At 35.5% G+C, this 23022-nt stretch overlaps 2 protein-coding genes across 4 annotated transcripts in view; one reads left to right on the forward strand and one right to left on the reverse strand.

Annotated features, from left to right (window-relative positions):
* Nucleotides 1-2427, reverse strand: part of LOC101738269 (vacuolar protein sorting-associated protein 16 homolog) — a 15847-nt gene extending 13420 nt beyond the window's left edge. The window contains exons 1-6 of one of the 3 annotated variants that reach the window (XM_012694227.4): nucleotides 2247-2427; nucleotides 1958-2121; nucleotides 1369-1558; nucleotides 956-1102; nucleotides 738-864; nucleotides 462-571 (exon numbers count right to left, since the gene is read on the reverse strand). In XM_012694227.4, coding sequence (XP_012549681.1) covers nucleotides 462-571; nucleotides 738-864; nucleotides 956-1102; nucleotides 1369-1558; nucleotides 1958-2007 — 624 coding nt within the window. In that variant the 5' untranslated portion in view covers nucleotides 2008-2121; nucleotides 2247-2427. Of the gene's footprint in view, nucleotides 1-461; nucleotides 572-737; nucleotides 865-955; nucleotides 1103-1368; nucleotides 1559-1957; nucleotides 2122-2223 lie in introns of all 3 variants that reach the window. The other 2 variants (XM_004930499.5, XM_021350860.3) reach the window with 2 other exon arrangements.
* Nucleotides 2428-9080: 6653 nt separating this feature from the next.
* LOC101738406 (protein artichoke) overlaps nucleotides 9081-23022 on the forward strand; it is a 93377-nt gene continuing 79435 nt past the window's right edge. The window contains exon 1 of the mRNA XM_021350864.3: nucleotides 9081-9844. The gene's annotated coding sequence lies outside the window, so the exon portion shown is untranslated. The remainder of the gene's footprint in view (nucleotides 9845-23022) is intronic.

A 23022-nucleotide genomic window follows, 5' to 3' on the forward strand; every position in this document is an offset into this window, starting at 1 on the left:
ACACATTATACGGATCGAGAATTATGTTGAATTCTTTTTATTTTTTATTGCTTAGATGGCTGCACGAGTTCACAGCCCACCTGGTGTTAAGTGCTTACTGGAGCCCATAGACATCTACAACGTAAACGCGTCACCCACCTTGAGATATAAGTTCTAAGGTTTCAAGTAGTTACAACGGCTGCCCCACCCTTCAAACCGAAACGTATTACTGCTTCACGGCCGAAATAGGTGAGGTGGTGGTACCTACCCGCGCGGACTCACAAGACGTCCTACCACCAATAAAGGGAAAAACATTCTCTGTATTTTAAACTCTATTCCCTAAAATCAGAAGGAATTTAATCAGACTATGTTTTGTCTACACTGAGGACATACATCTACTTTGTGGGAGACTGTTCAACGAGTCTTTTGTCAGAGTAATTGTTTTTATTTAGAGAAAATAATATGCCTATTTTAATACATACCAAAAGAATGGCCCTGGATTCACCTAGTTGGCATTTATAAATCTCTTTATCTCGACACACTATAAAACTAGAGTTTACAGCGCACCAGCATGATATCGGTTCATTGGCTCCTGAAATCAACTTTTTTGTTCGGTAACTACATAAACAACTCTAAATTGAGCATTACAATTTAACAGACCGGAGAATATGTGAATGCTTCTATGCGATTTGTGAGAATGTGTAGAATAAAAGACCATGGAGCATCGAAACAGTATTATATCTATAGTCTCAACTTACTTGGTATATCAGGAACCGGTCGAGCTTTTGGTTCAGAAACATTACTCACAAGGAACATTCTATTAGTTGTAGTGATAACAGCTAGTCCTATACCATGAGGATTTGGAAACAATTGAGCTTTACAAACCTGTAATAAATATATCAATAACTTGTTTATTTGTTATAAATAAGAATACATTACTTGTAGAATATACTAAGATCACAATGAAACTACATACTTTTGTATCTCTGACTTCTTGGCCCATATTGAAAGTTTTCTGGTAAGCTCCAAACATGTCATAAATAAGGACATCACCGCTTTCTTGAATACAAAGTAGCTGTTCCCCATCAGACCATCCGATATGTAGTAGGACACCACTGTTCCACTGTAATATGTAGTTAATAATAGAATATATTGTCAAGAGTCCATATTCAATTTTTAAATTGCTTTTGTTTGTTATGTAGGTTGTTACTACTAATCTGCTAAAACTCTAACCCAAGCTGTTATTATGGGTAGTTAGATCAGTCATTAATTCAGTCAAATATTAGTTAAATGAATTTGTTACCTGCAAATTCCATTAGAATTATTAAGATCTACCAATAATTAGGGACCCAGTAAGGGGTGGCAGAAATAATATAATTTTACACTTACCAATATCTTTGATATAACATTTCCTGAGCAGTTGTAGATTGTTATAACAGGTTTAGTGGTGGTTTTTATTTGAACAAATTGTTTACGGTCTCTCACTACTGCCATTGGGCCACCATACGGTGCACCGCTAACTATCATATTCTCTAAACCTTCGTCCATCATCCAGTTCATTGTGTAGAGATCAAATTTTCTGTTTTTAATGTAAATTTATTAAGTATTATATTTTATTCAATACTCAGAATTGTATTTGTACACATAAAAACAATGATTTAACATATGAGTTCACAATTTTGACAGAGTTATATTCTTCGAACAAAAGAAGTTGAAATCAGTGTATGGAGACTAAATGTGTTGGTTTTTACTTTTAATCAATAACTGCATTGTTAGTTAATTCATTCATAGCTTGTTCATTTTTCTTATGATAGTATTAGGGTTGCAAAACGATAAAACAATCCGAAAAGTTATAGGTAATATTATAACTACGGGCATTAAGTTAAGGTTATGTTCAATTTCTTTATTTTTCAACAATACCAGCCCCATGCCATAAATTACCAACAATTATTTTTCAAGTATTGTGCTATTTTATTACCGATAATATGTGTCCAGTTGGAACCAATCAGCTGTTAGTAGAGCCGACATTTTATCTTCGTAGCCAAACAAGTCAATTAATTAGATGTTTTCAGTTTTCCTGTTAGGTACAATATTTTTATAGAAATATTGTTGTTCGAAGCGGTTTGGCTTTCAACTACAAGCCTAGAACAAAAAGCACGGTTAAAATTGAAACGACTTCATTACCTGAATGTTTTTAATGCTTTCAGGATCTGAAAATTGTATGGTAAAATAAAATGTTCTTACTACACCATATTTTTATTACTAACAGCACTAGTTTGAATGAACTGAATTTGTATATTTCATTATTTAGACTCTAATCGTAGTAGAATTAATCAGAACTAATTGAAAATTCACTTTATGCTAGATATGTAGGTAAACAATTATTTCTTTTCCCCTTTTCACGTTACTCTTTGTAGTAAACACCAGTTGATCAATTTGTTTTTCAGTGACAACTGACAGTTCTAAGTCAGTGTCTATTGATTTTTTCTTAATTCCACTGGACTGGGAAAAATAATAAAGGTCATACAGCCAAATCTTTTGGAATAGAGGTCGAAGCTATGTCACTGAAATTGAGTACATACGAAATTGTAATAAATGAGTCGACTATTATCAAAGCCGGCAATGTGACTTTTGGACAATTATTGGTAAATCAGAAAAACGAATTATTGACTTTGTATTCCATTGGCAGTCACAAAACTCTTCTGAACGACATCTTAGATAAATAACAGGTTAACTATTAACCTTTATTTAATGCAGGTTTTGAACCGTATTCTTTGAAGGAGACGATTATATTCAAATCAATCTGTATTGACATATCAATAAAAATTTTTTGTCCAAATGCACAGATTGCCACCTTTGATAATAGGCGACTCAAATGTAATAAAGTTCAATTTCTATCCAAGTATTGGGTAAATTGAAATGAAATCATCTATTAGTAAAATGTTGGCAATTTAGTGAGAGTTAGTTAAAAAAAAAAACGCTGGTGGTAGGACCTGTTTTGAGTTCGCACAGGTAGGTACCACCACCATGCATATTTCTGCCGTGAAGCAATGCGTTTCGGTTTGAAGGGTGGGACAGCCGTTGTATATTGGGATATTGAGACCTTGGAACTCGTATCTCAAGGTGGGCGGCAGCATTGACGTTGTGTATGACGTGTATGGGCTCCACTAACCACACCACACCACACCACAATACACATGAAATAAAAAAATGAACCTGTGAAGTGTCGTCTACAAATTATGTTTAATTAAGCCACACTTGTGGACTTTAATGCTAAGGTACTGCCATCTTGTATGTAAGAGAATATTTTCACACCGACAAGATTTTGTAACTAATCGCTAGTTTTTTTTTGTATTTCTTGCCATAACTTTGAACTTTTCTATGATAGCGGTACATTCGTTGATACATATTATTGGCTACAAAATATTTAAATACACAAACTTATAAGATTTTTAGATTTTAACCTAGTTTAACTGATTACTGGCTGGTCCATAATTAAGAACGCTGAATAGTTTATCTTGTATTCATATTTAAATGCGAAACAATATTTAGCCCTTGGTTGTAGGTAACTATTCTGGTGGGATGATCGAAATATCGTTCGTTTGGCTAAATAAAATCCTTTGGAAGGTTCTAATAAGCTGCGAAACGAATATTTTGGTGAAAATAAACTTTCAGAAATCGGCACGCACTATTCAAAGGAGTTTGGTAGAAGAAAAGATGCACGGAAGTATACGAAGAAAGGTGCCCATATTAAAACGGTGCCATAGGCAAGCCCGGCTTGCATTTGCAAGAAGGTATGAAAACTGGACAGTGGAACAGACAGTGGAAAAAAGTTCTTTTTTCTGACGAGACAAAAATAAACAGTGTATGTTTCAGTCTTAGATTGGCCAGCTAACAGCCCAAATTTAAACCCAATAAAGCATCTTTGGTGCAAAATCAAGAAAAAGGTTTCAAATCCTCAGTCCGGTAATTTAAGAGAACGTTTTATTAGAAGAGTGGAACTCTCTTGCGAAATGTCAAAAAAAAATTTAGAGTCAGTAATTCCTCGCCGGTGTAAATCAGTAATTAAAAGACGAGGACACGCTATTATCTATTAATTTCAATTTAAAATGTAATAAATTCCTTTTTTTCTTTACACACTTTACATTAATGTGATTTATTTAATCTAAGTTTTGTATAAAACAGCTCTGGAGCATTCTAATGAATCGTTTTATTTTTTTAGCTTCATTACTATTTGAATTTGTTACTATAGAAATTAAAAAAGTAAATGAAATATATTATATTTAAATATATATAGGTCGCTGGTTCAAATCCGGCTCGAAGGACCAATATGAATGATGTAATTAAGGTTCAATTTGGTTTGCGTACTATCCGTAAAGAAAAACTGTGTGTGGTTGCAACGACATTTATTGTGCGACTGACTTCACTTTTGACAAGTAAAAATATCGTAATTAGCAAAGAGTATAAGGTCAGTAACAACAAGTGATGTTATTCTATATTACTAATCCCCTTTACTCTATTCTTATGGCTATTTCATAATATAAATAGTTACTTCTAAAAAGGAATACATAATTATAGTTGCATATGATTAAGATATAAAAATCTGGAACTACAACTCTTTATATACAGATGTATATTATATACTTTACTTTTACGTTTATATGTACAAATTATAAAATAATATTAATATTAATTAAATTATTATTAATTACGTATAAATTAGGTAATAATACAAATTATGTCCCACAAAGGAAAAGCCGAAATGTGGCTTTAGCATACAAAAACTAACTATTATCTGTTTCAACTGTATGACAGCACTGAATTTATACAAGAAAATTACCGGAAGGACGGTCTATCAGCTGATCATGATCTGCTAGCTTTGCGCCTTTAGGCCTTGGGAGCGCTCTGGCAGTTGTTAGGAAGCTTTCTCGTCAGGGATGAGCCCTCGAGCTCGTTTTTTTTATTACCCTTGTAGTCAGACGAGCATAGGGCCCACCTGATGGTGAATGGTTACCGTCACCCATGGACTTCAGCAATGCTAGGGATAGAGCCAAGCCGCTGCCCACCCCCTGCTCGTACACCCATCCCAGTCAAGCCGTAAGCCCCCAAGGCCAAACGGTATCTTTCTATCAAAACAAATATATCACTAGATATTCTCTTACGAACTTTTGGACGGGACGGTCGTATAGAACTAATTAATAATAATTACGAATTAATAAAGTAATTAAATACGGATTCCTTTTGTCGTATTTAAAGTAGTTTTTGTATCGTTTCCATGGATAAGAAATAAACTGTTGCCATGTGCTTTGCTAATACCCTCTAAGTAAAGTGGCTATGACATCCAAACACACGACGACAGACGATATGATAATGGTTCTACCTTCAACTTTGAAATATTTTATAAACAAAAACACGATGGTGACGCACAATTTCAATAAGAAGTTATAAATAAAGGCAGGTATTCCTGAAAACCTAGTTCAGGAATTGGCAAGTCAAATGAAGCAAATCCATATAAAATATTTACCTACGTAATTTTTCGATCTTCTAGAAAAAGGTAATGATAATACATGGTTCCTTCAACAGAAATTTACACATACCGTACGTACTAATTAGGTGGTATATGAAGTCACTTTTCCTTGAGAGAGCGCATTACTTAAAACAAGTTTTATTCGAAAGCAGTAATTCTGGATAGGTCATTGACTGTATTTCCTTTAATTAAGAAAAGTGAAACCTCATTTTCCGCTCTTGTAATTTTGCTTTACGTTCCTTTTTCTATACTAATATTATAAAGAGGAAAGATTTGTTTGTTTGTTTCGAATAGGCTCCAAAACTACTGGACCGATTTGAAAAATTCTTTTTCCATTAGAAGCCGACATTGTCCCTGATGAACATAGGCTCCTTATTTTTTTTTTTTTTTGGTTTCATGTGTGTTTTAATGTTTCCGAAGCGAAGCGAGGGCGGGTCGCTAGTCTCTTAATAAACAGACTAACTGTTGGTCTAAGCAGATCTAAAATTTTACTTCATCATTAGATTATAGGGTCATCAGGGCTTTTTGAGTTGAAAATTTTGCCAAGGACTAGGTTAGTTATTATACAAAATACTACACTTCGATATTCTACGGCGTAACCTCTTTCTGGGAAATAAAATTAACAAATAACTGTTCCAATATTGGAAATCTACATTGCAAAGTCCGAGATAGCAATTTACGATAATGATTTAAATTTTAGCAAGGATTCTCCATAATCGAATTTTTTTAGTCGTCACGTAGTCTTTTAATATACTGATTCAAGGCCGCAAGTATCAAAATTCTGTTTTTTTGGGTTGTTATGTAGACGAATGGAGCCGCAATACCAATTTCTGATAGATTGTTATTATTGGAGTCAACGTCAGTCGAAGTCATTTAAAACTATGTGGGCTTCTAAAATTTTAGTTTATAGTAGCTTAGTTTCTTCATTTTAATAATTTTATGTTAAAGTCGCGAAAGTGTATCTTGATGCATCTGATTTATTTGATATATTTGAATTATTATTGTGGTTTTATTGGATGTTGTGTTGTGCTTCATTGCTGAGACTTTTTAACTTAACTCAAAATATTCGTAATTAAAGATTTTTATGTAAAATCTGGTAATAAAAAAAATTAAAACAATTTATCAAGCCTATTGTTTTATACAACTTTTTATTACTTACTTTACTTAACTTATTATACAATTTTTTTATATATTCTCAAGCAACAGATTTTTAATCAAAAACATACCGAATGAGATGGATTACAACAAGTGTTACTGGCAGTTTTCTTGTGATTTTTTATTGTGTCGAATCCTGAGCCTGCTGGGACGTGGTTTATGATTGAAGTAAGCCAGTTAGACTAAGTTGATGTGGAGAATGAGGCTTGTTAGGGTATTTTAATTTGATTTATACTGTTTCTTAAATTTTTTCAATCTATAAAGAGGTTACAAAGATTTTAACAAGGATTGTGGACCCTCATAACGCATTTTATTTAAAAGTTTCATAAACAATGAAAATATATTGATAATCAATTAGTTTAATCTCGAACTTTCGACAGGCACTGCATTTGATTCCAATTTTAAATTGGGAAAAGTTTAACAATTTATACGTTCAAATGTATTTATTCAAAGACCTGTTGTGAGCGAATTTTTAAAATGATTCTGATTGCGTTAGTTGCAAGGTAAAATGAGTTTTACGACATTTTAAGTGATTTTTATCATAGTGCCGGCGCTGGTAGTTCAGTATTGAGCTCCTGCTGCCATCATTCTGTAATGAGCAGGCTTCAATTAAATTCAGATTTTGACCTCATATTATATTCAAGAATGAGTGTGGCGGCATCCACGTTACGTTCTTAATGGGTTCTGGTAAACGCTTACCAGATTATCGGAACCGCAGAAGGCGATTAAGAAACGTTTCTCAAATAAAAAAATCATTTAATATTGTTGATTCATCAATTCTAAAATATAATTTCACGTTAAACTTCGTATGTCACATTGAAGCTAGCATGGAAAATTAAATGCAACATCGTATCAAGGACGATCAACGAGCAAAGTTCACAGAAATTAGAAAATATGTATTCGATTACTAAAAAAGGGCTTTAGATCTTTCAGTAAGTTACTGATATCCTCAAGTTTCTTTCATCATCAATCAGGTCTCGATCTTTCTTAGAAAGAGTAAACTTATTTGTATGGTACGGCTACGAACTTTGTCGCATTGGGAATTCGTTAAGTGACGTAAAAGACGAACTGTATTCAGTGTAAAGGTTGTTGCGGAGAAGCCTTCAGAATGATTCCAAATTAGCATCAATTATATTTATATATAGCAATTACATTTGGTAACAGCAATAATTTAAACTAATTTTATAACGTTGTCCCACTCGCGCGATTATTCGTTATTAGTTTAAGTTATATTAAAATATAATTCAAAATTAAACAAATTGTTGTTCTAAGAGGACAAAGAGAGTCCTCAGCAACACCGGCATGAGTGATGTACATGAGAGAAAGTCTAACTACTTACTATTAAATGGGTTGTATACTCGTCTACCTACTATGGGAACAAAAAATAACAATAATAGAAAACATTCTTAGCAATGCAAAAATTTTACATAAAATAAACAACCCTACGTTACATTCTGAAAGAAAACGAATACGGTAAAAAGTTTCGTACCTACTCCAAATGATAGTTCCGTGATCTTTTTATCTTATTGTTTTATTCAAGAGTCACTTTGGAGTACAGTATCCGAGAAGTTGGTAGATTTGGGCGGCGCTGCAAGTAAATCGACGCTAATTCTTCAGGAGACTTATAGAGGAGGTCGACATCAGGCTCCTTCCTGACTTTCTGAATGAATTTTCCTTAGTTTTAGTTTGGAGGCTCTCTCCCTGTTTCTGTTCGAATGTTTTTATCATGTAAATCTCAACGACTCGGATAGACTCGTTGAATGCCTCGTTAGATTAAATGAAACTAATTTTAATGCGAGTTACGGGCTTTAGTGTGCTTCGCCGGCTTGCGATTTATTCAAATAAATTTGCAGTCTAAACGTAAATCAAACGTAGTTGATTGCAGTGCCAATTGAAAAGTTCAATTTGATGTTATTTTAGGTGCCGCTTTTTTAGCATGAAATATTTGATTCGATGAATACCCTTATAGTTGAAGATGATTTTTTATTTTGATGTCTGTCTTGTCGCATCGTTTTATGTGTTAACGTGGTATAGTTGGTACTGGAGAGTTAAGGAACAGTATCGTAAGGTATTACTGGTGGTAGGACATCTTCTGAGTCAGCACGGGTGCCACATCACTACCCCAACTATTTCTGCCGTGAAGCAGTAGTTCGTTTCGGTTTGAAGGGTGGGGCAGCCGTTGTAACCATACTGAGACCTTAGAACTTATATCCCAAGGTGAATGGCGCATTTACGTTGAAGATGTCTATGGGCTCCAGTAACCACTTAACACCAGGTGGGCTGTGAGCTCGTCCACCCATCTAAGCAATAAAAAAAAAAAAATGCGTAGGTTACCGTATGATAAATAGCGCGAGTAGCGTCTCAAGACATGGACGTGTTTCGTGCATCTTGTGATAGTCCTGGGAAAGCATATTCGGGTTAATTACTTAATGATATTTAATAAACACATACAAACAACAGTAAACAAATATAGTATTTTTTACAGAGCTTAATAATAAAATCAAATAACAAAATGACTCAAGAACGTGACGTTCACAAGAAAATGTTTTAACATCAACTTGTTATCATGAATACAATCTGCGACCGCGACATTAGTCAAAAGCGAACGCTTTTGTTAAAGAACTATGCCAACAAGAACAAAGATATGACTACGATGTGAAGTAAGAAAATAACTTAGTAATGTCAAAGCTGGCCCGACCTCGCTCCCACTCTTAATACAACGGTACTCGTGGTTAGCGGCTTGCCAGTCGACGCCAGCGCACTCTTCGGAGGTCCCTGCCCTCCTCGCTGTCGTTTCTTGCTACATACCTCACGCGTTCACGCTCCTTGTACATAAATAACTAGTTTAAATCGAAGAACATATTTCTAAATTTAAAAATATATATTTTTCAATTTATTTGTGTCCATTCGTTCGACTTCAGAGGTGTGTGAGGAAACTTTTAATGTGAACCATTACTGTACGCGGTGGTGTGTAAGGAAACTTTTATCAATACAGCTTTTGCCAGCTTTCAACGTTTTGAGAGTTAAATGTGATTTGTGAAATGTTGCGAATTATGGAGATTCTTCGTTTTAGTACCGGCAAGGTGATTTTTTATCGTGTTTGAAGCGATAAAGTGAATTTTTATGAGTTATTGAACGTGCGTCAGTTTGTGTGTACTTAAATTTTTGGCAGTAACTTTCAAGGTGAGTTTTTTGTATAATTTAAAATTTAGCGTATTATCAAAAACATGCTCATAAGTTAGCTAATTAATCTGCTTTTAAACTGTTATAGAAGTAATCCCAAGTCTCCAAAGTAATCCAAAGAAAGCCTTTTAATGCAATCTATTTTTGCGGTTCAATTTCAATACTACGTACTACGTAGTAGGTACATATTAAATTTGCAAAGTACTTGAGCCTATGAGTGTGTCCAAGTAATTCTTTAATAAAATGCTCATGATAATACTGTTACAACAATATTGTACGTGGAAAAAAAGCAATTTCACTATAAAGCTTTTTATTATCTTCTGGGAGATAATCTCACAGTACCTATTAAATATTACGTTACTAGCAAAACCTGTATGCACTTATATATTTATCTCAGTTCAACTTCTATGTAAAAACATCAAATATGAAATTTTATTTTCGGTATATTTTATTATGTATTATCGAAAATTCATTTCATAACAGGATATAAACAAGATTAAAAATAATTAAGATTGTTTTATAGTCGTTCGTATTTAAATTCTAATTTATCTTATTTCATTGTGTTTTCCAAGCCACATTAATTTACATTCATAAAATCATTTGATATTCTACTTTGATCAGACACTGGTTTGAATTTTTAAGTGATTATCGATGCGTGACGTTGAATTATCTTCCTTAAATACCATTGAACTGAATGCTTCATTGAGATTCTGGTTTCGTGATAAAACCGGTACTCCAAATACTGATAACGACCCGTTTTAGAGTTCTAATCAACCTGTTGATGGCCATAACTGTTAGTTACTGTTATTTAGTTGGATAACGTGCTACCGTGAAATCCAGTATCAAAATACTTCTTTAAATTTTTTCCTCTTCCAAATGCTATTTTGTAATCTTTACATTTTGTTATTGTATTTTTTTATTGATGGCACAGGTAGAGTCAAAATAGTTCAGTAACCTTTCGTTATTGGTCACTTGGGTGGGCGTGTTCGCAGCCCACCTGGTGTTAAGTGTCCCACGGCTACCTTGAGATATGAGTTATAAGGTCTCAGTTACAACGGCTGCCCTACCCTTCAAACCGAAACGCATTACTGCTTTACAGCAGAAACAGGTAGGGTGGTGATACATACCCGTGCGGGCTCATAAGACGTCCTACCACCAGTAATTATATAAGTTACAATATTTGTGGGTTTGATTTTTATTGCACATTTTTTTCTTTCACCGTGGAATTTATTGAGTACGTATTTTCATCAGAAATATTTGCACCTTTCTACGGGAATCGAACACCGGCACAATCGCGTGGGCATATACGAATTCACCGGGAGTTTTATCCTTGTCCTTCAGGCCACGACGATTTCACAAATGTAAACCTTTGTTTTTTTAAACGACTTCAAAAGACGTTGTTTTTTACCCCAGTAGTTCTTCTACGTCATCGGAGCTCCGTGGTTCGTAAGGAATGTCGACTTACACGACAGCTTTGGCTTTGAATCGATCCGAATACACATGAAGTCAGCGTCGGAACGGTACTTCGATAAGGCTATGCGTCATTATAATCGCCTTATTGCTGCCGCCGCCGACTATTACCCGAATCCTGCTGACGCAGGAGTCAATCTCCGTCGACGCCCTAGACACGTCCTTACGGATCCATCAGATCTCTAATAGCTGTTGCACTAGTTGCCATCAGGTCTAACACTAGGAGTAGGCTTAGGGATCCCGATAATCGTACTCATCGAACTTAATAACGAGTTCGATGTGCAATTTAACCCATGCATCAGTCCGCTGAGTTTCTCGCCGGATCTTCTCAGTGGATCGCGTTTCCGATCCGGTGGGAGATTCTTCGAAGCACTGCTCTTGCTAGGGTCACTGTTAGCATCTCCTTCGCTTTGAGCCCCGAGAGCTAACCTACACGCTAGGGTAACGCTGATATAGCCTCTCAAGGCTATCAGCACAGGTATGGAAAAAGAACCACAAAATTTGAAAAATTTATGTGTAGGAATTTAATTTCCACTGAATTCCGCATACAGCTCAAACAGGTAGTCGTTATATTCAATGGTCCATTCATTGCTTTATTTAAGTTTCATAAGCGTTAAACTATAAATGAAACTAATGGTATTAATTTCACCAAAGCTATTTATAAAATGGGCAACCACTTACATTTTCATAGCTTCAAATATATTTGATGAAATGTTCTAGAATTAGTGAATAAATAAACATTTAAAAAAAAATGCATAGATGAGTGATCGAGCTGAAAGCCCACCTGGTGTTAAGTGGTTACCGGAGCCCATAGTCATCTACAACGTAAATGCCGCCACCCATCTTGAGATATGAGTTCTAAGGTCTCAATACGGCTCATTATCTGCTCATGAGTTGTACTGTATCTTGCTTTTAAAATATTCTTCGCGTACAATGTTATGATAGGACATGTTATTTTTTTACAAATGAATATACGTATTTAGATTGTTTCCAATTCATTCATGCATATTATATACAAAAGTTTATATAATAGGTATCAAAACTTTTTATTTTGTCAATCTTAATAAACAAAACTGTTGTGTTTATTTTTGTTTTATGCTTTTTCTTGAGTGTTAATATTTTGTGGCTTATACTGAAAATATTATACTTTGAATATATAATACTTTGAATACATGTTTTCCCTACATATTCGCTGGTAACCTAGAGGATTATTCTAGTTTCGCGCAGACAGAATTCACGGGCTCAATCTGAGAGAATTTCTTAACCCAAGCCTTAGCAAGAATAATGATTCGCAGAATCTACCACCGCATCGGATTCCCGACCAACTGAGAAGATTCGGCGAGAAAGTCAATGGGTGAATGAAACAGGGCTGCGCGTACAATATTCGATACACTGAACATACTCGTATTAGGGTTATAGTATGAAATTGGCGATTTGTAAATTTCGTCTGCTTCTCTTACGGTAAAATCGTGAAGGTCAATATTCCTCACGTATCACGGTGCTCTGACGGCTATCCTGCAGAAACGGGATTATATGACCTGGAGAGATTCTATGTGCATGCAGAACACTACGCTTGTACAGGTCGTGGGAGAACGTATGCCAGTTTAGCAAGTTTTTTAGAGTGTCACCTTATTATGAAGGTTGTGATTACGTACATTGTATTGTACATCACCTTAGTAATAACCCCACCGCACCTAATATATGAACCATTTCAATATCGCAATTAGCCAATGAAAGTTCAGATAACTAATAATTAAAGTAATCGCAGAATGTACCCGCATTCCGGCTAGCGTGACTTGTACCGTTAGATTGATGATTGCGCTCTGTTATAGATAAATTATTTACAGCACATCTCAGAAGTGTAACCGAATTTTAGAGTTGCTTATGAATGCGGTATGTGTTTGCTTATATTGAATATATTAACCGGCCCACTGACGTGGTTTATATACCCGTAGATACTGTAAGGTGAATACCACTACTTAGCTCAAGTCAAAAGGCCGTTTTCGTAGCGCTGCTGATTGTGGCCGTGACAATAAATCTGAAAGAAAAGTGACTTGACCGTTGACATCATTCGTTTTTTTTCATCCTACCTATGCTCCTATGCTGTTAGCCTTGAGAGGCTATATCATCGTTACCCTAGCGTGTAGGTGAGCTCTTGGGGCTCAAACCGGAGGTGTTGCTAATACTGGCCCTAGCAAGAGCAGTACTCCGTAGAATCTACCACCGGATCGGAAACGCGACTCACTGAGAAGATCCGGCGAGATACTCAGTGGGCTGTGTCTATGAGTTAATTTACTCGCCGAGCCCTTCGTCGCAAGGGACTGGCTCGGTGAGGACGGTGACCGAGGCATTCGTTGAGTGTTAATATGCACAAGTAATAGTTCATTCTTACTCACATTACATTTTGTTTTTGCTTCCAGAAAATATAGACTATTTGTTTTTACAACCGTTGTATAACTTTGATTTCATAGAATTATTGTTTACCTATGTAATGGAATTTCTCAACGTAATTTTCACCAACTTCGCGACGTCAGATTAATTTGAAAATTTTAACATGTAGTAATAATTGTCACAAACTTCTTGTCATTTTGTCAATGTGTTTTAATGATGATCAGTTTGTTGGTACAACTAAATAAATAAACAAGACATATTATTATACTGAGAAATATTCGGTTCTTCATCTTAATTTTCTGCCTTTTAATTTCAAATACTCGTACTTAAGAGTGGTTACTAAAATGAATAATGGTGTTCACGAAGTTCACACGGTGTACAATGGTCTCCACGCTTGGTAGGTTCCATTGAACAATCTCCAACTTATAAAAATTCATGATCAACCTCGTCGGTGTGAAGCGAGTTCCGCTTTTTAATCGAACTTATTAACGAACACATTTCTGCACGTAACGTTATTTAAAAAAAAATACTTTTTTAATTGCCCTTTTTATTTTAATGTACTGTTAACATATTGTTAAGGGAGTTTACTGTGAGATCGTTTAAAAAAGGAAACTTTTAGGATACGAATAATTTTTTATTTTATTTATACAATAAAGCGACCCGCCCTCGCTTCGCTTCGAAAACTGTAATTTATTATTGATTTCTCCACTATTTAATGGATGTTATTATAAATATAAAACTTCCTCTTCAATCACTCTATCTATTAAAAAAAACCGCATCAAAATCCGTTGAGTAATTTTAAAGATTTAAGCATACATAGGGACAGACAGATAGATATAGGGACAGAGAAAGCAACTTTGTTTTATACTATGTGGTGATGGATGGTATACGTAACTCTCAGAGCAATCTCGGCAGCCGCACCAGTACTCTAAGATAGTTCACTCTCTACTAGTCTCTACTGACTGTTCTCCGGTCTCCTCTAAAGTCTCTACCTCCGACCGTCTAGTCAGCGGTTTGACAGTATAAGAATTGTAGGGTTCAGTACAGAGATATAACAGCACGATATTTAATGTTGTGTGTTAGTCCTACTGTTCAATCTATTTCTAGAATTATTCACGCATTCAACTATGAACGGTAAGGTTGCCACTAATCTAATTTATTTAGTTTTTCAACTCGTGTCGTGAGGTGGGTGTTGGCATTTACGTTGTGAAGTAAATAAAAGTAAAAACAAGCGAGCTGTCAGTTACTATAACGAACCTACGTTCGTGAATTAATAAATGAAAACATAGTAATTGACCGTTGTTGTTTCTGTGAACAGACTAAATGTTGACGGTAGTGGATTAGTGTTTTATATGTACACGTGTACAGCGTGCTTAGTGCGAGTTTTTTAACGTTCTCGATAGCGTAAAAGTTAACTCAAATTTGTACGCAGTTGGAACAGCGCCCTTAGCGGCAAACGTAAGCAATCGTTCCAACTCCATACACATTGGAGTTAACTTTTACGCTATCGAGAACGTTAAAAAACACGCACTTAGCACACTGGTCGTACTTCGGCTGCCACCGCAGTGTAACCAATAAATCTTTGTGTTAATTAACGTCTCAGTAGCTCTCTCTTTATACTAGAACTTAATAAATCGATAGATCCTGTTAGTCATCTGCGTCGAAAATTCACTTACAACATATTTCGTGAGTATAGCGGTGATAACCTACCTACCTACCAAGAAGGAAGAAATATAAACCGTTTATAAGAAAGCCCGCTCGTTTGAATTTAGGTGCTTACTCTCCCTTAAACAGAATCCTTTGGGACTACAATAATGTCCACGGTAGCGCGGTCTCTGTCAATTTTCCTTCGGAGTTGTCCGATTGCGCTGAACTAATTTTAAGTGAAATAGATGTTTTTTCTAATTGTCTCACAACTTACAGGAAAAATCTTACGCGGATCATTTCCCAATTAAATATAAATTAATCTTAAGCAATCAATCAAATTAGTTATATTTTTTTTTTGTTGTTGTTAATGCACTGTCGGTTGCACCTATAATTGAGGTGACATCTGCCATGAACTTTTGTCAATTATTCAATGTTTTGTATCGATGATCACTTTGTTGGTGCAACTTAATAAATAAATAAGCTGGATTATTAACATGCTCGGAAGTAGGAGAATCTGTTTACAACCCTATACTTTAAAGTTGTGGTGGCTAGAGGATGCCCACAACAAGCAGTACTCTCCACCAATCCTATAGAATTAAACAAAAATCGTTTTTACACTGTAGAATCCCCGAAAGACATTAAAAATCTCACAATACCGTATAGAAATTGCTTCCCACTGAACCATAATTAATTCTATACATTACTTCATTATATCTCCAAGCTTAACAACAAGCCGCATGCTTAGGTTTCAGAATAAGGACAATAGGTCTCTGGAGCTCAACCTACAAGACTCTTCGTTTAGAAAAAAACACTTTTCGCACCGAAAACTGATCTAATAGGTCTGTAACAACATATAGCAGGTATTATTCACGAGTGTCTCTACGCGTTGATGAGGGTGTGGACGATTAATAACATAGTGGATGAAGGGACGTAGTGGATCTAAGGGCAATGACGCCGCCGCGACACTTTAGTTCGTATGGGTTCAAATATGAAACGATGGCTCTGAATCCATTATGCTATTACTATTTAAACAAATCAAGGTATTGCGAAGTCACTCACCCTATGGCGAACAAGGTGAATAAGGTGAAGCAAGCTTATTGGTTTTAATGTATAGACTCTTGGCAGGCTTGAGCGTGAGTTTCGGGCACTAACACCGCAAGTAACCTGACAGCTGTTGCGACTAAATAGACAACGGATGAGAATCGTAGTTTGTGCAATCTCTCACTGTATTTAGGTTTAACGGAAAATCTTTTGTGCTGGGCCTGAATAGAGATAGACGCGATAGATGCTCAATTGCTCACTCGAACATGCGGCATATCTCAGGTCACCGAGTTTACTGCTCTAGACCAGCCTTACTCAAAGTGCGCGATAACACCCTTTTGTGGACGCTCTAGGCCTAAAGGGGACGGTAAGAGAGCCAGAAAAAAAATGGAGGGATTGTGTAGAGGCTTGTGAGACAATTTGTAATTTCATTTCGGAGGAATCTTAGACACCGATTGAGCTCTCGCTATAGTGGATTTTAAGTAGCAAGAAAACATGGGGGCACTAAAAAATAATTTATTCTCAAAGTGGGCAGTAGACAAATTAAGTTTGGGAGCCCCTGCTCTAGGCGATTTGGTAATCCGAAGAGCTTGGCAGAGTTCGTGGAGGAGCTGGGATGATGCTCGTAGCTCGATCCCACTCACGCGCATACGATGTCCGGTTTAGGACGTCGAGTTGTGGAGAGTAGCCCCTCTATCTAGAATCAAGTTTCAACAGCATATCTTTGCATGAATTTTCATAGTATAAGGAAATTATGCTACGCAAATATACTGATTAAATAAATTGTTGATATCTTGAGTTTACCTCTTCTTTTTTTAAATTATCTCTTTTCAGTGAAAGCGTTTCGTTGGTGAAAGTGATATAACCTAAACCAAAGTTACATCACTTCATGCTAATTAAAATTTCATAGTTTTGATGCTTTGATTCGATAAACAGAAGGGGAAGTAGTTAACTGATACAAAAAAAATACAGTAATAACGGTAATTGCTTTTTATGAGTTACAATTCTGGTACAAGTTTTATATAGTCTAAATCACCGGTAGGTAAGTGTTCCACAGCTATGCACTACAAGCAAATAAAATGGTAATAAGATTACGAGTAATTCAATACCGAACAAATAGGGAATATGATATAATATTCTCATAGCCCCTTTATTAGTCACATAATTTATCAGGTATTGCTATCCTAGTGATTTTTGAATTTGGTAAATCTGTTGATAAAGTTTTTAAACAAATTCCACGTTTTAATATATGTATTATATAGGTATAGGAATATAGGCATAGGTTAATGTTTTAATATAGGTTTAATATAATGACGATGATGATGATGATAAATATAAGTGCAAAAGCGGATATTGACAATTTATTTTACATACTGTCTTATTATTGTTCAAAACTCTGATCAATCATAAGCATTGATTGATTTCTGATAACATTACATCGTAGAGTAATCATAATTCCTAATTACACTTTTTTATTTAGCGCCTTGTCTACTTTTACATTCTTTGCTAAGCTATTGTTGGTATTTAAAAAATAATGATGTACACCGACAACTTAAATGTATACATACATATAAATAAAATTGGAGTGTCTGTTTGTAATATTGAGATAACCGCTTTTTACTACATGCATATGAATATATATACGGTACATACACCAAAATTACATTTTTTACAATTTTTGTCTGTCTGTCTGTTTATTCCGACTAATCTCTGGAACGGCTCAACCGATTTTGACGGGACTTTCACTGACCGGTAGCTGATGATATAAGGAGTAACTTAGGGTACTTTTTTTAGACTAGCTTCGCCCCGCGGCGTCACCCGCGGTACGACAATAACCGTGGGCAACATTGCGGGACTCAACTATCAATAATAAAATTTAATGTTTCCGAAGCGAAGCGAGGGCGGGTCGCTGGTAATATAATAAAGTTATGTGCCATTTTTCCTTTTAACTCATTTTCTTTTTTTTTGTGTAGTAACTATTTACCTTTGACTTTTAGTATCTACTATCATAATACTTGGAACGATTTTTTTCCACCTCAACAAAACAAAAATGTGAAAATTTCAGATATGAAATATCTGTGTGATTTCGAGCAAAAATAATTTTATATCCAAACACACAACTTGGTTATACACAAATACATGTTCACAAGCCACATTACCTCGATATTCATAAAATATACATTTGGAATTCGTTGATTTTTTTAGATTTCTTCTTAGTTCATTGAAAATAACTTGACTACTAGTATAATGAATACATTTTATGTTACCACTAGCGACCCGCCCTCGCTTCGCTTCGGAAACATTAAAACACACATGAAACCAAAAAAAAAAAAAAAAGTAGCCTATGTTCATCAGGGACAATGTCGGCTTCTAATGGAAAAAGAATTTTTCAAATCGGTCCAGTAGTTTCGGAGCCTATTCGAAACAAACAAACAAACAAATCTTTCCTCTTTATAATATTAGTATAGATTTCTGACGTAACGTGAACAGCTACGTGATGTAAGATTTCTCGAAACGAATTGGCCTTTACTTCTGTACTCAAACAAGTCTAAAAAAAACCTATTTTAAGAAACGTGTACTGGCGTATTATAAATTTAATAGCGTTTATTATTCACGCCTTCTTGAAAGTTTATTATGAATGTAACAATTTATTTTAAACTAGATAATTTTTGACAGTACAGACTATAAACAGGCTTTTTCTTTGTTCGGCTTACTCGTTGGTTTAGTGGTTAGTGATCATAGATACTGTGTCATGTGGTCGAGATTCGATTCCCGGTTGGAGTTGGTTTATTTATTTTTATATTTTTATTACTTTTTCGTAAATGTAAACATATAACTGATTTTTTTTACTTTCATTTTTTTGAAATTACATCTAAGTACAGAATGAGAATCGTTTGCTAAACAAATTGAATTAAAGGGGAATACCTAGTCAGGTCATAAGTATTGTCACACAGTAAAAACTTTTCTTTTAGAATGCTGGCCACAAAAAAGTTTATTGAATTCGAATTTCGAATTGTTCATGAAAATAAAAATGTATACTTTTAGAATTTTACTCATTTTTAAATATGGAGTGGACGCTTAAAGAAGACCGTGTTGCAGTTATTGCGTTGCATCGTTGCGGTTACGCGGCAATTCAAATTTTTAACATACTGACAAATTTGAATATAACCAAAAGATTCGTTTATCGTACCATCAAACGATACAATGAAGACTCTAGTGTAGATGACAGGTCAAGAAGTGTCGCCCTCGGTCTGTTAGGACTCCAGCAGTGATAAAAGCTGTGAAGGCGCGAATTCAAAGAAATCCCAAACGTAAGCAGAAACTGTTGGCCCTTCAGATGGGGTTAAGCAGAACCACGGTGAAAAGGGTGTTAAATGAAGACTTAGGGCTTCGGACATATCGAAGAAAAACAGGACATCGTTTGAATGCTCGTCTAATGGACCTGAGACTGAAGAAATGCCGCGCTTTGTTGAAGCGGTACGCGGGAAAAAAACATCGGGAAATTCCTTTTTTGGATGAAAAAATTTTTACCGTAGAAGAGAGCTACAACAAACAAAATGATAAGGTGTACGCACACAGTAGTGAAGAAGCGAGCAACCGTATTCCGCGTGTCCAACGAGGTCATTTTCCATCCTCGCTCATGGTATGGTTGGGAGTTTCTTATTGGGGCTTAACAGAGGTACATTTTTGTGAGAAAGGTGTAAAAACGAATGCAGTTGTGTATCAAAATACAGTCCTGACGAACCTTGTGGAACCTGTTTCTCATTCCATGTTCAATAACAGGCACTGGGTATTCCAACAAGATTCGGCGCCAGCTCATAGAGCGAAGAGCACACAAGACTGGCTGGCGGCGCCTGAAATCGACTTCATCCGGCAGGAAGACTGGCCCTCCTCCAGTCCAGATTTGAATCCGTTAGATTACAAGATATGGCAACACTTGGAGGAAAAGGCGTGCTCAAAGCCTCATCCCAATTTGGAGTCACTCAAGACATCCTTGATTAAGGCAGCCGCCGATATTGACATGGACCTCGTTCGTGCTGCGATAGACGACTGGCCGCGCAGATTGAAGGCCTGTATTCAAAATCACGGAGGTCATTTTGAATAAACTTTAGTGTCATAAGAATCTATGTTTTGTTAAGTTTATTTTGGTATATGAATGGTTACATAATGAATAAACTTGTTTCAATTATTTTACATTAAACATGTGACAGAATTTATGACCTGACTAGGTATATATATGTTCAAAGATACTCCTTACTTCAAATAAGAATTTGTTCCAACATACTACAAAATGTAGCACACAGCGTTAGAATGTAAAAGATTTTATTAATGCTTATTCATAAATCATATTATTCATATTGCTTAAATACATCGTGTTAAAGATTTGATTTGGTAATTACATTTTTTCTTGGCTTTCCTATCTTAAAATTCATCAAAATATAATATGATGGAAAAAATCTAACCTACATAGTTATTCAAATTTATGTTATTAAACGTTAGTAATAACATCTATGGCATTTTTTTTGAAAACCATTGGTAAGTTCGCTCTTAGTTCAGTAGTAAAACAAAGGCTTGAGCAAAAGCAGGTATTCATTTCGCTTAACACAGCTTATTCAAGATATTACTAATTTAATAAGTCTTGTTAAGACTAAGGACTCGTTTGTATAGGAGCGGCCAGAGTTCAGTTATATCGGCGTGTTGATGGGACAATGTTTGGAAACATTATGATTTAATGTCGTGTTATATGTTACTGGTGGTAGGAAGTCTTGTGGGTCCGTACGGGTGGGTACCAATCGCCGTACCTATTTCTGTCATAAAGCAGTAATGCATTTTAGTTTTAAGGCTTGGACAGCTGTTGTACTGTGAAATTTGAGAACTTAGAACTCCTGTCTCGAGGCGGGTGGCGGCATTTAAGTTGTAGATATCTATGGGCTGTGGTAATCACTTAACACTAGCCGTTGGCTCGTCCACCCATTTAAGCAATAAAAAAAATCTACTATCACATTTCGCTATTCCTGGCCTTTTAATGTAGCTGACGTGGCACTTTCATGAACTATTATTACGTTGTCTTTATAAGTATTTTAATCTTTAACAAAGCTCGTCCTTAAGTTAGTAGTTTAATTACAAATCGCCCCGCTAATGCACAGCTTCGTTTTTGAACGCGTCCTAAGTTTCTGTGAGCTGGCAAGAGATTAAGTCCTGCTTTGACACTAAGATCGGGGTATATAGTTGAAATTTAGTACTTAAGTACTCAGGAGCTGATTGTACAATACGCTTTGATGTCTGATTATCTAGTCAGATGGCGATTTGACGGTCAGTCGTCAAAGAGAACGGGGCCGCGGGGCTTTGAGTTAGTATTCAATTAATATTAATTTAGTTTTAGTATTTGTAGATAATTAGGTATTCATTTATAAGGCTATAAGACTAATCTCCAACAGTTATTTAAATATGAGATTTACTTAAAAATTTGCTTAATTATTCGTTATATTTCTCTTCAATATTCGATTTGTTATTTTCTAATTTTTTTAAGAGTATTTGTTGTCATAAATCTTGTAATTGAAAATTAAAATCTATTTTATTATATTATTATTATGCAAGATCGAGGGATTGCTGATCAATAGCCTTTGCAGTAGGCACTTGGAAGGAGAAAAAATAAAATAAAAAATGTAATGGTATAAAATGTATATATATAATGATAGTTATGTGTTAGATTTTTTAAGTCACTAACATAGATATAAGTAATTACTACTAACAAAATGTTATGGTTTTAAAAAAAAACTGAAATAAAGTATTAATAATAATAATAATTATTATTTCTTAGTAAAGCCAGTTGTTTTCGAACAAATGTGCAAATTATGTCAAATATAAAATTTTAATCGATTTATTTTGCATGGCATCTGCTGCAATCTGATAAACACAATACGCACAAAGAAGTTTGCACTATTAGATTATCCTATATAGAATCTTCTTTTTTTTTTTTTTTTTTATTGCCTTTGTAGGCAGACGGGCATACAGCCCACCTGATGGTGAGTGGTTACCGTCGCCCATGGACTTCAGCAATGCAAGGGGCAGAGCCAAGTCGCTGCCTACCGAAAAGTAGTAGTAGCTCTGTAGTTATATTAGTAGTTAAAAGAGAATGCGTACAAAATGAATTCGTCGTGGTCTAAAGGATTAGAAGCCCGATGCATTCGTATCGAGCGATGTGACTGTGCCGGTTTTCGAACAACGCTGACAGATATCAAATTTTCTAACGAAATACGTGCTTAACAAATGTTCACGAATGACTTCCACGGTGAATGAAAGACGTCGTGAATAAAAAATCAAACCCGCAAAAATTATAACTTGCGTAGTCACTGGTGGTAGTGACCCGGTCCGTTGCCTCCATTGACCGGGTAGGTATCCGTAAATGGATTCCCCGGCGTTAAAAAAAAGAGCGCCTTGTGAGCCCGCACGGGTAGGACTACCAAACTGCCCATTACTGCCATTAAGCAATAATGCGTTTTGGTTTGAAGGGTGGGGCAGCTGTTGTACTATAACACTGAGACGGACGACTCATGTCTCAAAGTGGGTGCCGGCTTTTACGTTGTAGATGTCTATGCGCTCCTTCACCCACTTAACCTCAAGTAGAC

The sequence above is a fragment of the Bombyx mori genome, chromosome 6 (assembly GCF_030269925.1).
Source record: "Bombyx mori chromosome 6, ASM3026992v2".
Classification (NCBI taxonomy): domain Eukaryota; kingdom Metazoa; phylum Arthropoda; class Insecta; order Lepidoptera; family Bombycidae; genus Bombyx; species Bombyx mori.